The 14,149-nt window shown below is 47.4% G+C and overlaps 1 protein-coding gene across 1 annotated transcript in view; it reads left to right on the top strand.

Moving 5' to 3' along the window:
• Positions 1–14,149, top strand: part of KCMF1 (potassium channel modulatory factor 1) — a 397,476-nt gene that overhangs the window by 210,297 nt on the left and 173,030 nt on the right. The window contains exon 5 of the mRNA XM_086961817.1: positions 8,628–8,802. Coding sequence (XP_086817943.1) covers positions 8,628–8,802 — 175 coding nt within the window. The remainder of the gene's footprint in view (positions 1–8,627; positions 8,803–14,149) is intronic.

Raw genomic sequence — 14,149 nt, 5'->3', positions numbered from 1 at the left:
CAGATCCACACACAAACACACACCCAGATCCACACACAAACACACACACACCCAGAGCCACACACACACACACCCAGAGCCACACACACACACCCAGAGCCACACACACCCAGCCAGAGCCACACACACCCAGCCTGAGCCACACACACCCAGCCTGAGCCACACACACCCAGCCTGAGCCACACACACCCAGCCTGAGCCACACACACCCAGCCTGAGCCACACACACCCAGCCTGAGCCACACACACCCAGCCTGAGCCACACACACCCAGCCTGAGCCACACACACACAGCCTGAGCCACACACACCCAGCCAGAGCCACACACACCCAGCCAGAGCCACACACACCCAGCCAGAGCCACACACACCCAGCCAGAGCCACACACACCCAGCCAGAGCCACACACACCCAGCCAGAGCCACACACACCCAGCCAGAGCCAAACACACCCACCCAGAGCCAAACACACCCACCCAGAGCCAAACACACCCACCCAGAGCCAAACACACCCACCCAGAGCCAAACACACCCACCCAGAGCCAAACACACCCACCCAGAGCCAAACACACCCACCCAGAGCCAAGCACACCCACCCAGAGCCAAGCACACCCACCCAGAGCCAAGCACACCCACCCAGAGCCAAGCACACCCACCCAGAGCCAAGCACACCCACCCAGAGCCAAGCACACCCACCCAGAGCCAAGCACACCCACCCAGAGCCAAACACACCCACCCAGAGCCAAACACACCCAGCCAGAGCCACACACACCCAGCCAGAGCCACACACACCCAGCCAGAGCCACACACACCCACACCCACCCAGAGCCAAACACACCCACCCAGAGCCACCCACACCCACCCAGAGCCACACACACCCACCCAGAGCCACACACACCCACCCAGAGCCACACACACCCAGCCAGAGCCACACACACACCCAGCCAGAGCCACACACACCCAGCCAGAGCCACACACACCCAGCCAGAGCCACACACACCCAGCCAGAGCCCCACACACCCTCAGGAGAGCAAGCACAGCGAGGGGGCAGGGAAGCAAGCACAGCCAGGTGGCAGGGGAGCAAGCACAGCCAGGTGGCAGGGGAGCAAGCACAGCCAGGTGGCAGGGGAGCAAGCACAGCCAGGTGGAAGGGGAGCAAGCACAGCCAAGGGGCGGGGAAGCAAGCACAGCCAAGGGGCGGGGAAGCAAGCATGGGCAGGGAAGCAAGCACAGCCAGTGGGCAGGGAAGCAAGCATGGGCAGGGAAGCAAGCACAGCCAGGGGGCAGGGAAGCAAGCACATCCATGTTTCCAGTGCTTGGCTATTCTGAACAAACCGTTGGTATCCGGCCTGCCACTCAAACGAAAAAAACTCTCAGAATACCTTAAATAGCTGAATGAAACCTCAGAAGTAGAAACATTATGTCCTGACTGTGAGAAGTTGGCCCGATATGCAGCGTTCGCTATTCTAGCGACCACTATGTATCGTTCCAAACGACCCTTATGGTGATTGGTTGTAAGTCAACCTTAGACAAGCTATCCTAGTAGCGTGGATACGAGCAGTCTTCGGGCTAAACTCTAGAGGGCGTGTTAAGCCAGCTGTAATACCATCACATACCCCTTGAACACCAAGTGAAAGGACACCACACAAGTGTTATAAAAATAAACAGTATATTTATTAGAATCACAACAGCCCTGTACTCTTTATGAGGACAGGGTACTAAGCACAGAACAAAAGCTCTTAGAAAATACTTCAAGTGCACAATTAAAACAAGTGCCCGAGGGCACGGAAAGTTTAGTGGTCTCGGGCGGACCCGATAAGGCAAGTCGGAAGCAAGGGACTCGGGACCCTAGAGTAAGGAGGCTATGCAGGCACCGAAATGCCGAAGTTACCTAGCCACGAGGGCTGCGGCTGCACAAGTCTTACAGGCGTCGGGGTCTTCGCTGACGAGCCAGGAGCCGGAAAAAAAGGAGTTGCTGGCCGGCGACCAGTGATGAATAGTTCGCAGAGATCCAAACCTGGATCAGTGATCGTTGATACCTGAAAGCAGAGGGGACCAAGTTCGTACTACTAGCCAGTAGTCAGAGGGTACCAGGAAGGCACCGGATGGCCGTCACCTCGACTAGGTGAGTGGGCGACGCTAGGCTCTGCAGTCTCACGGACCAGGAGGCGTTGTCGGCGACCAGGATGGAGGTGCGAGCTGTCCCACGAAGGTTGATGCTGTCGGCGTCGCTGGGCCCAGGATTGGGGCAACAAGCCTTGGCAGATTTCAGGGCCACGTGGTGGGCCTAAAATGGCGTCTTGAGTGGACCAGGAGGGTCCGGGGTGCTCCTCTCGAAAAAGGGAGCAAGGGCCGAGCTGGAGCAACCAGACCAGCAGCGTTGGTTGTCGGATGTCGTCAAAGAAGGGCACAAGCCAGCGGCTAGTGACCAGACAACGTGCTGAGCAGCGAGCAGAAGGGCCCCACGCAGATCGTGGAGATGCTGGGAGACTGCACTTCGTTGCTGGAGCTACTCGGGGTCGGGGCTTCTCGGACCCCAGAGCACTCACCAGAGAATTGCTTCGATGGTCGTGCTGATTAAGAAAGCGTGCAGGTTTTGATGATGGCCGGTCCCTCGAGGTCTCGTCGCACCCACAGATCTCAGCTGAGCTGACGACGTGGGTAGAGGTCAGAGGTGCCAGGGAAGCCGGTTCTCGTCGAGCTGGGCCGTCGGATCCTTGAGGAAGGACTTGCAGCAAACCGCAGAGTTCTTAGATGGTGCCTGCGGATGCAGGGTGACTACTCCTTAGCCACAAGGGAGAAATCTTGAGAAGAGTCTCGGAAGTCGTTTCGTAGAAAGTATTCTTGATTCAAAGATGATCTAATTTGGAAGGGTCCCCGCTCCGGCCTTTATCCTAAAGAAAGGGTTGGGTACATGACTAGGTCCTGCCCTAGGGTTGGGACCAGGAAGGGGGGTAGTTACACCCCTCTCCCCCTGCTGGACTTTCCCCAGGTCAGGGGCTGCGCCCCTGGAACTGGTTCTAGCCGGCAGATGCGTAGTGAGCACCGGGGTGCCACTCCGCAGTCACCTTCTTGCAAAGCCCTACCTACCCAGAATACACAAACTCTGTCTGGGACGGTGCGAACACCGCCCTTGACAGGAAACCCTTTGTCCAAGCTCTCCTCGCTGGAAGGACTCCCAGCAGCAGGAGGTGAGACTTGTGTCTGTGGTGGCAGCGTCCATTTTGTGGAGCTGAGGCTTCAGTTAACTTTAACCGGGGTTCACAGTTACGTACATGTCGTGTCCCCGTAATGCTAACCTCGTCGCCAGAATTGGTGAGGGGGCAGCATCCCGATTCGTATGACACCTTACTCGACATGTCTTGATAACGCGATACCGAAGTTACCGATATGATACGCGTTATCATGGAACAGCCATTGGGTCTTGGTTCCGCAAGCTGCAACCGGGCTCGGCTCGTGCCAGAGCCCAATTCACACGGTTCCATGCACTCTGCCTTCAGGATTGTCAAGGCCTGCCATAGGAGTGACTGAGAGGAACTCGGGTGTCCATTTTAAGGTTAGGTATAGGGATACTACACCTACAGCAACGGGCGAGTACGCCACGTGGCCCCAGCTGTCGTGCAGCCAGTTGTGTCAGATTTAGATGGCCATCCAAGGGTGGCATAATACATGCTTCAGCCCCTGGTAGGCCCTGGGTACACCGATGCCCTGAGTTACAGGGTCTGACAGGGTGGCCCAGTTCCAATTGGGTAATGCACCTAAGGTACACATATCAATTTAGCAAGAGAACAGCTAGGCTGTGGGTCTGATTGGCAGGCCCACAGTCCGAGAAAGTCGTAAACCAGTGAAACAAAAGCAAAAAGTCCGGGTGATCATAGAATTGCAGACCCTACTCTCCTACACTGACTACACGAGAGAGGCTGCAATTGTAACTGCGAGGGACAAATACCACTGAACTGGGAAGAAGACTGCGTACAACTATAGGGGAGGAATAACAACCTCGTACACTACTGCATACCACTGTGCTTTAGATCCAGGAACACCACAGGCCAAGGTTTAGACGCTACTTCAGAAATGCCACAGCACAGAAAGAATAACATTACCTAATGTACTTGTGTAATGTAGTTGGTGCTCATGTAAAGCACTCCAATACCTACTTTCGCGTAATTTAAAACTGCCCAAAAATAGAAGCGGGGTTGAAGTCCTGGCAAGGTGTTACAAATGCAGTTCATTAAAAAACGTTTTTTCTTGTTATTGAGGCCGCAGAAACAGCCAGCCTCGAGGAGCAGCTTCAAGCATGGGGAGTAACTGCGACTGTGAGGAAGCTGTTTTCGGGGCTCGTTCTTTGGATGCTTACCGTGCCGCGAGAGCGGGGACGGGGCTTCGTGATAGGAGAATAAAGACTCTGCAATGGACAGAGGCTGGTAATCTATAAGAGCGACATAGGTGGCATTGTGTGAGGAGTTGGGCACGAGGTGACTGACTCGGTGAAGTCCGTGAAGGGAGCAGGACTTTGTAGCCATTTGAGGATCGGTAAAGCGAACGCCATAAGTGGACTGACTGGGGATTTAATAGAAGGCTTTGGGCGCTACAAAGGGGGACCTACTCAACGGGGCATTGGGTTAAGGAGAAGTGGACTGTTCTATGAAGAAAGCAGGGTTGGGGAGTAGGTGAGACAAGGTTTTCAGGCTGTGGGCTCCCTGGGGCAATTGTTTGACGTTATAGTTAGCGAGAGCGGGACGGAGAAGAGCTGCGGGGAGGAGAGCTGCGGGCAGAGGGAAGGGGGGGGGCATGCACGACAACAAACCGAGAACACAGGACACCCAGATGACAAAAACAAAGGCAACAGACACAAAGAACAGTACACAGAGATGACAGGAGACGGACAAGACCTACAAAGTAAACAACCAGAAAACAAAGTCAAGCCACGGACGTACAAAATGCTGCTTACCTACTAGCAAATCAAGGAAACTGAAATCGCGCAACCCACCCCTGCAAAACACACTACCAAAATGGCCATAACATGCCGAGGGCAAAAAAAAAAAACATCCGCCCACCGCCGCATGATGTTCTAAAAGGGGCGGGATGAGAAAAAATCTACGGAATGCCCACAAATCTTTCCGGAGAATAACTGACAGATCTCTCTTCGAATGGCTAGCCTCCATTTATGGAGCTAGCCAATGGAAGAGACAGGCGGGACAAAGCCCCGTACTGCTAAACAAAAGATCTCGCCTGCGCGAACACTGCTGCGCAGTGGACGCCAGGCGAAACCTAAAAAAATTGCAAAGCCAATTCGTCTCGCCTAGAAAAGAATAATTGGCTTTGTTAATGTGATTTTTAGTCATGATGCACAGCGGCTGATATAAAAGTTTTTGTGTAATAAAACCCCCCAGGATATAGCGGCACAAATATGGAAATTTAGCGGCCCAAATATGCAAATTTAGCGGCATTTTTGCTGCTTTGAAATAGGCAGCCTGGAATATGGAACAGAGGAAGCAGCCCACAGGTGAAGGATGTTGTCCCTAGGAAAGCCAATCCTCCATTTGCTTTAGTGTAGGTTCTGAGAAGCCCATCAAAGATGGCCTGGTAACATCCCGTAGGAAATGGCATTCCAGAACTTACCTTAGTGAAATTAAATATTTGCATAAGATCACACAATTTCAGCATGGAAGCTACGATTTTATCCAGATTTTCTGGCTTCACTTTGTACAAATCAGCAAGTAAGTGGGTATCTATTTGTCTTTCCTTATGTTAAGACTTTGTCTTTAGTTTTAACCTCCAAGTGCATTCTTCTGTAGTTTTTTAAATTATAGCTTCAACTTGAGCCAAAGGTATTGAAGTGCTTCACATGTGCACCAGTCACACTACAAAATTGCAACACAAACACTTGCATTGTTTATGTACTAAAATAAGGGTCTATAATGAGGTGAAGGAACAATTATATATGAACATAAGAGCTACTCATTACCTTATTGCCATCCTATGTAGCCGATTTGAACCTCTCAGGATGATACATCAATGGCTTACGACTATAAAGCATTGCTTAACTCTTAATATAGCAAAAACAACTCCATCACCGTAGTGTTTTTTATATACTTAATCCTGAACTTGCTGTGATTGTGTTAGACCTGCCCCCAGGGGTTAACCTTTGTTCATTGTAATACAAACACTTAAAGTAAAAGATCTGGATTTTTAAGGGCTAGACTCATACTGGACCTCTAACTACATCAAAGTATTCTTGAGCGTCCATCTTCATCTATTGCGTAGCTCTACTTCTCAAGTTTTTACTTGTCATCGGTGTGTCCAGTAATAAAGCTGCTTTTCACAGAGGCACTTCAGGCGATAAATTATGCCCTTTCTCTTCTGGTCTTGGATCTTTGCTTATTCTAGTAAACCAATGGAAGAGGTTTGCAGGATACTTATGGTTACAGGCCCTATCAGTGTTCTTGTATGTAGATCACCTAATACACATTCTCCCAGAAATTTCTATTCCAGCGTTAATTAGCTCATCCTGCAGCTGTAAATGTTGCTGTAAATGTTGTTTAGACCATTCCCCGGGAATCTCCAACACTTGAAAGTTGATAACATGTGACCTCTTCTATGGGAGTAGTTTCCAAGTTATGTGGGTTACCTATAAATGAATCACTCTCTAAAGCTGTCAAACACTTTACCAGAGTAATATGGCGAAATTCTGCAGAAAGGAAATAGTGGCCCCTGTACTCCTTCAATTTCATCGTCACTTTTGTAAAAATCGCGGAATTTTACAAAAGTGCCGATTTCGCTGGCACTTTTGTAAAAATCGCCTAATTTTTTACAAAAGTGCAGATTTCACGGCAAACCACGAAATCGCTAAATCCTGGACAGTCTGACTGCTGTCTCATAGCCCTTTTTTTTACATCACTTTCAAACATGTTGCACAGCAGGTACAGAGCCAACTTTTTATATAATTTACACAGCCAACTTGTATCAGGAAATAAAAAAAACAAAGCCATTGCGAGACCTATTGGTTTTTGCCAATGCTTGTTCATAGATGATAGTCAAGAGGGGTGGCCTAGCCTCCTCCGGGCTCTGACCAGCGCAGGCGGGCCTTCTCTTAGCCCAATTTTCACCTGTACACATCCTGCCTTGCAGGAGCAGGTGGTGCTCAGCGGTGACTGCTCCTTCACCTTCCCAGCACTGCAGGCAGGTTCAAGAAGTACAAAGTAAAGGCAAAATCAAGGAAAGTATCTTGTGACGCGGGAGCAGCTAGTGCACTTTGTGACCCTGCCTGAGCTCAGCTGCGACTGCTTCTCCTTTGCCCACACTGCAGGCTGGCACAAGAAGTCCAAAGTGAAGACAGTGTCCAGAACATGCACCTACAACTCTTACCCCACCCAGAGTTTATGATGGTGACATATACCTCACTGGTGCGGGGGGGGGCGGCATCTGGGAGAGGTGGAGGCCAGAGGTCTCTGGTCTTTGAAGGAGACCCAGTACTACATCAGTCTTCTGGACCTTGAAACCAAACGTTCGAGAGCAGGTAGAGGCTGGGCACTGAAGTTCCAACTCACTTCGTCTCATACCCCCTAATCTGAAAAATAAATCTACCCAGGCTTGCGCCTTCACAGTAAAGGCTCCCTCGTTATGGAACTTACTCCCCAAAGAACGCCACTGCAACCCCTCATTTTCTTGCTTTAAACAGGACCTCAAATCTTTACTGTTAAACTAACTAGTTCAGCATTCTTACAGTTTGATCCACATTTCCATAGGTCCTTGACTCTACAGATTCTTTTGTTATAATATCCTAACCCAGTCAGTCCCTGCATTGGCACTAATGTCAATACCTTAATGGCTGTATTGTTATGTTCTTTTCTTGACTGTTCGTACTAGTTTATTGCTGTTTTATGTATACATCCTTTGACTGCGTTTTACCCACACACAACCACGCAAGTCTCTCGGGATAACCTATGATCTTGTAAAGCGCTTTGATGGCCCCACGTCTTTCTAGACCTAGGTAAAACTCAAAAATAACTAATTAACAACTTAATATGATCCACCTGGCCCTAAATGCCTTCAAGTCATCCATCAGAGGGAGGCGTGAAGATCCTCAGGGAGAATATGACTGCCATGTTCTTTAAATGATTTCTACTACCCCTCTCTCCACACTGTACCATAGTGCACAAGAGACAAAAATGTGTGTATGAGATTTTCGGAGTATGAGGAGCACCCCCACTCTTGGACATTTTGCTGCTTAGAGTTCTAAGTTCTGTCAAACCACTAGAGCGATAGCTCTGCTGGCAATACCACCCAAAAGACCATTTTAATTTGCTTTTTTGAAGGTGAATGGAAAGTATGATGCAAGGGTCTACTGCTTTGATGTGACATTATGTACCCTATGAAATTTGAAATACAAGACATGTTCTTATGACTTTACGGGGCTTGTGCCATTAATAACAAAGCTGGCATCCATGTTATGTTAGCTTTTGATGGGTTTTCTCTCTAAGTGACTTTTCAAAACCTTCAACCATCCTATTTAAGCAAGATAAGTTTGAATTACTTTGGTTTTTCCCAAAAACTTCATACTTTTTAAAAGTATACTTACTTTTTTCAGTTTTCTATCTTATACATGCTTTTCTTAACTCTTGGACAACGATGAATCCAGTGGTGTCCGACACGTGCGAAGAATGTTTCACCCTGGCAGGGGTTTAGGTGGTCCTCGGGCTCGAAGGTCTAATATGCACTTTACAAGCAGTTCCACTGGTGGACTATCTTCTTCACAGAGTTCATACTCTCCAAGCAATAGAGAAGCGATGGATCCTATAGCCGGTAATAAAATTGTCCTTTTTTATCCAACAATTTTGTACATGAAAATCTCTCATCTGACTACAGATATTTTTAGCACTTCCCTTGTGGTTCCTATACAAAGTATTCTGAAAATGTTCTTCGGTGTAAATGTGTTAAATATAGCCATGAACTCCAGGCCTTAGACACTGTCATAGCCATTAGAGACATAAATGTGTATAACACCTTTAAATGAGCAGGTTTATCCATGTATCTATTCATCAGTTGTTTAAACTATCCTGCAAAGGATATATTAGTCAAATTAAGCAATATCTAGCACCATATGGTAAATTCCAATATAAAGGCAACTTAAATCTATTCTCTGAAGCTTTCTAACCCTAAGGCATGGTCACCGTAAAGTTCTCCCCTTCATTTGACTAAACCAAAAACAACAACTGATGGACGGAATGCTGAACAATGCAAACATTCACCCCAGTCACAAAGATCTGGGCTCAATCTATTGTTTTTTTGCTTACCACGCCACCCCAGTTTGGACCCAGCCATATGCATATCAGTTTGGGTTGGACTGTTCCCATGGGGAGCAGAGTCAACACTGATTTGCATATGGCTGAGTCCAAACTGGGGTGGTGTGGTGAGCGCGAAAACAATGGATTAAACCCTTATCTTTGTGACTGGGGATGAATGTTTGCATTGTTCAGCATTCTGTTCATCTTTTGTTCTTTTTGCTCATTTATTTGATAACATAAACACAACACTATAGGGTACCACACAATGAATTTTCGAGAAAATATTTCCCATACTGGTCCCATTCTACTTTTGAGAATATTGAATGTCCAGTCATCTAAAATGATGAGCACAGTGCTATTTGGAATGTAACAAACAGAGGATAGATAGCAGAAAATAGAGTTTAGAACATTGCATAGCATCACTGCATTACTGTGCTACGGTGGGAAACAAATACAAATATAGTTATTTTGCGAACAATTGAAATGGCATTGTTAAGTATAAAAATGCAAGCACTGTTTTTTGGCGGAAATATTTGGACTTGTGGTGGATGCACTCAATGAGCCTGCCATCGTAGCGGGATGGACACCGGCCGACAAGTATTCGGCAGCTCCATTCACCGTATTATGATGTGGCTGTTGTGTAGGCGGTCGGAAAAATGCCTTTTACTATTGCGGTTTATGCTGCTGCCTAGAAAATGGCTGGGGGGGTGTGGAGTGCAAAAAAACGATGGATTTAGGGCCAGATCTCTGTACCGGGGTGAATGTATGACATTGTTCTGCATTCTGTCCATCAACTGTTTTTTTTGCAATTGTCACCCCGAGTGGGAAGGGTATGCTCAGACGTGAGTCCCATGCTCTCCACACCACTGGAGTCAAGCTATCCTGGCTGATGACGGCTGATAGCCAGAAACCGGTCCTAGGATGCTTGATTCCGGTCCAGGGAAGACATGGCTTGGCAGTTCGGGCTGGACTGTTCCCATGAGGCACAGGGTCAAGGCTGATTTGCATATGGTCATGTCTGAACTGGGATGGTGTGGAGTGCAAAAAAACGATGGATTTAGGCCCAGCTCTCTGTACTGGGGTGAATGTATGACATTGTTCTGTATTCTGTCCATCAACTGTTGTTTTTGCTAGAAAATGGCTGCAGCACAAGTCGCAGTAGTAAAAGGCATGTTTTTAAACATCCATGCACTGTGTGCATAGATGTTTGTGGGGCACTACATGTGTCCCCCTGGCCACACAGTGGAGGCCCATGGTGTGCAAGGGTCCTGCTTGGGGCTCCCAAAGTCACTTTCCGTAAACCTTTCCATGATGGTGGGACCATCCGGGGAAAGGCTGTGGGAATGGACATCGTAATCCCTGCGGTGGTGTCTGTGCAGGCACTGCCTTCATTGTAGGGATTACTGTCCGACCACCGCCCCTACGATTTTCTTGAGCCTGACAGAGGTGGCGCTTTCCTCCACACAATGCGCTCCAACCACCGGTATCTTAATACAGTGGTCAGACCATTTCTCTGGATGTTGAGAGGACTGCAACCGATGGCCTGTCGGTGGTGGTTCGCCCAACATCCTAATGAGGACCTGTATGTTGAAATGTAAACAGCAAAACTGGAATTTCTGCTCCATTAATGACTTTGTTATATGAAAAGACGTCTTGCACAAGATATTCTCATTTAGCTGTCTGAAATAAAATCCAAAGCCTTGATGAAAGGTGGCATGAAGAAATTAATTTGACTAATTAGAAATAGCTGTCCTCCACAAATGGGTCTTAACCGAAACTGCTGAGCTGTAGTCTTTCATTGGAGGGACCACTCATCTGCTGGATACTCCACAAGAATCTCAGGAAATTCAATCCGACACCAGCGTAATGAACCAGTACCAGAATATAATGTGATCAAAGTATTTTGAAAGTTGCATCGGTGGTACTAAAAATGTGTTCCACTCATGTTATGTTGGCCTCAAACATTTAAATTTTAATCAGCAGACTTCGAAACGAGCGATGTTACTCCTTCAGTGGGAGTTTCTGCTGCTGTTTCTGCCTTCAGTCCAGTATGGGACGTTTGTGCTTTTGTGCAAGAGATCTTTTCCTGTCTCTCTTCCCCACTTTTTATGCAGCTTACCACCCCTTTTACATTTCGATCTGCACCTAAAAGTTCATTCGGGATTTGACCGCTACCAAAAGTGTTTACATTTGCAGTGGGTTCTGAAACCATCTAAACATTCTTATTTTTTATGATTGGTCCGCCATTGTGCTTTCTGTGCCAATTGGATACAAATAAGGACGGCCATTAGAATCCGTGTAATGTCAGCCATCACAGCCAAAATTCTCCAACAGGATTTGTGACCAGGAAGATATGTGTATAGAATCCTATAATAGAGTTCCTATATAATAGAGGTAATAGAGGTCCTGTATAAATTTGATTCGCATCACAAATGCCAATTTACACAAAAAAGTACCACTTCATTATTCCATTTGATTCAGAGGAACTTCCAATTGAAGCCCTGAAGAAGTCCTTGTGACAAAACTCATTGGTTTCGTTTGAATTAAAGAAGAGAAATTTAACAAAATACAGACACGATGATGCACATGAACACATCTAATGGAGTCTGTGTATCATGTTAAACAATTCAGTTGAACTGTTGAAGTGTATCCATTGTATGTTGAAATGTTGTGCTGGGCCACTGAAAATTTGATAATAATATAACGGAAAAATTATTTTTTTTCCTGTAAGGGAAACAAAGGGGGCTGGCCTTCCCTGTCCATGCACTATTTTGATTTACTGTGACTAAACTTACTAAAGTGTTGGATGCAATGGGTCACCGCCTCAGCCTCTTTGTGTGAAATATCAAATGTAACACAATTGACTGCTGTTCGGTCAACAAGGCGCACACAGAAACTGCACATCCAGATGGCTGCTATTTAAGCAAGATAATTCGGAATAAGGTTTTCCTTTTGTTGAAAGTAAGCAGGAATGAGGTTTTCTCTCAATAGTAGGATCTATTGAGTGACCCAGGACTGCATCAGTGTCATGCTTTCATCTCAATTGTCTCATGAGCAGAATGAAAGGCATTTCATAAATATATATTTAGTGAATTTTGATTTAATGGCCTTACCATGGTCTTAATACTTGGAATGCTCTATTCTGATGAACATTGCAAAAACCACAGTTGATGGACAGAATGTAGATCAATGTCATACATTCACCCCAGTACAAGGATCTGGGCCTAAATCCATCGTTTTTTTGCACTCCACACCACCCTGGGTTAGACACTGGCTATATGCAAATCAGCTCTGACCCTGTGCCTCATGGGAACAGTCCAGTCCGAACTACCAAGCCATGTCTTTCCCAGACCGGAATCAAGCATCCAAGGACCGGTTTCTGGCTATCAGCCTTCATCAGCCTGGATAGCTTGACTCCAGTGGTGTGGAGAGCCTGGGACTCACGTCTGAGTATACCCAGCACACTTGGGGTGAAAATTGCAAAAAACACAGTTGATGGACAGAATTTAGATCAATGTCATACATTCACCCCAGTACAAGGATCTGGGCCTAAATCCATCGTTTTTTTGCACTCCACACCACCCTGGGTTAGACACTGGCTATATGCAAATCAGCTCTGACCCTGTGCCTCATGGGAACAGACCAGTCCGAACTACCAAGCCATGTCTTTCCCAGACCGGAATCAAGCATCCAAGGACCGGTTTCTGGCTATCAGCCTTCATCAGCCTGGATAGCTTGACTCCAGTGGTGTGGAGAGCCTGGGACTCACGTCTGAGTATACCCAGCACACTCGGGGTGAAAATTGCAAAAAACACAGTTGATGGACAGAATGTAGATCAATGTCATACATTCATCCCAGTACAAGGATCTGGGCCTAAATCCATCGTTTTTTTGCACTCCACACCACCCTGGGTTAGACACTGGCTATATGCAAATCAGCTCTGACCCTGTGCCTCATGGGAACAGACCAGTCCGAACTACCAAGCCATGTCTTTCCCAGACCGGAATCAAGCATCCAAGGACCGGTTTCTGGCTATCAGCCTTCATCAGCCTGGATAGCTTGACTCCAGTGGTGTGGAGAGCCTGGGACTCACGTCTGAGTATACCCAGCACACTCTGGGTGAAAATTGCAAAAAACACAGTTGATGGACAGAATGTAGATCAATGTCATACATTCACCCCAATACAAGGATCTGGGCCTAAATCCATCGTTTTTTTGCACTCCACACCACCCTGGGTTAGACACTGGCTATATGCAAATCAGCTCTGACCCTGTGCCTCATGGGAACAGTCCAGTCCAAACTACCAAGCCATGTCTTTCCCAGACCGGAATCAAGCATCCAAGGACCGGTTTCTGGCTATCAGCCTTCATCAGCCTGGATAGCTTGACTCCAGTGGTGTGGAGAGCCTGGGACTCGCATCTGAGTATACCCAGCACACTCGGGGTGAAAATTGCAAAAAACACAGTTGATGGACAGAATGTAGATCAATGTCATACATTCACCCCAGTACAAGGATCTGGGCCTAAATCCATCGTTTTTTTGCACTCCACACCACCCTGGGTTAGACACTGGCTATATGCAAATCAGCTCTGACCCTGTGCCTCATGGGAACAGTCCAGTCCGAACTACCAAGCCATGTCTTTCCCAGACCGGAATCAAGCATCCAAGGACCGGTTTCTGGCTATCAGCCTTCATCAGCCTGGATAGCTTGACTCCAGTGGTGTGGAGAGCCTGGGACTCACGTCTGAGTATACCCAGCACACTCGGGGTGAAAATTGCAAAAAACACAGTTGATGGACAGAATGTAGATCAATGTCATACATTCACCCCAGTACATGGATCTGGGCCTAAATCCATCGTTTT

This window comes from Lissotriton vulgaris, chromosome 3_1 (genome assembly GCF_964263255.1).
Source record: "Lissotriton vulgaris chromosome 3_1, aLisVul1.2, whole genome shotgun sequence".
Taxonomy (NCBI): Eukaryota; Metazoa; Chordata; class Amphibia; order Caudata; family Salamandridae; genus Lissotriton; species Lissotriton vulgaris.
Note: the sequence above shows the minus strand (reverse complement) of the source record. Positions and strands in the feature narration are given on the sequence as shown.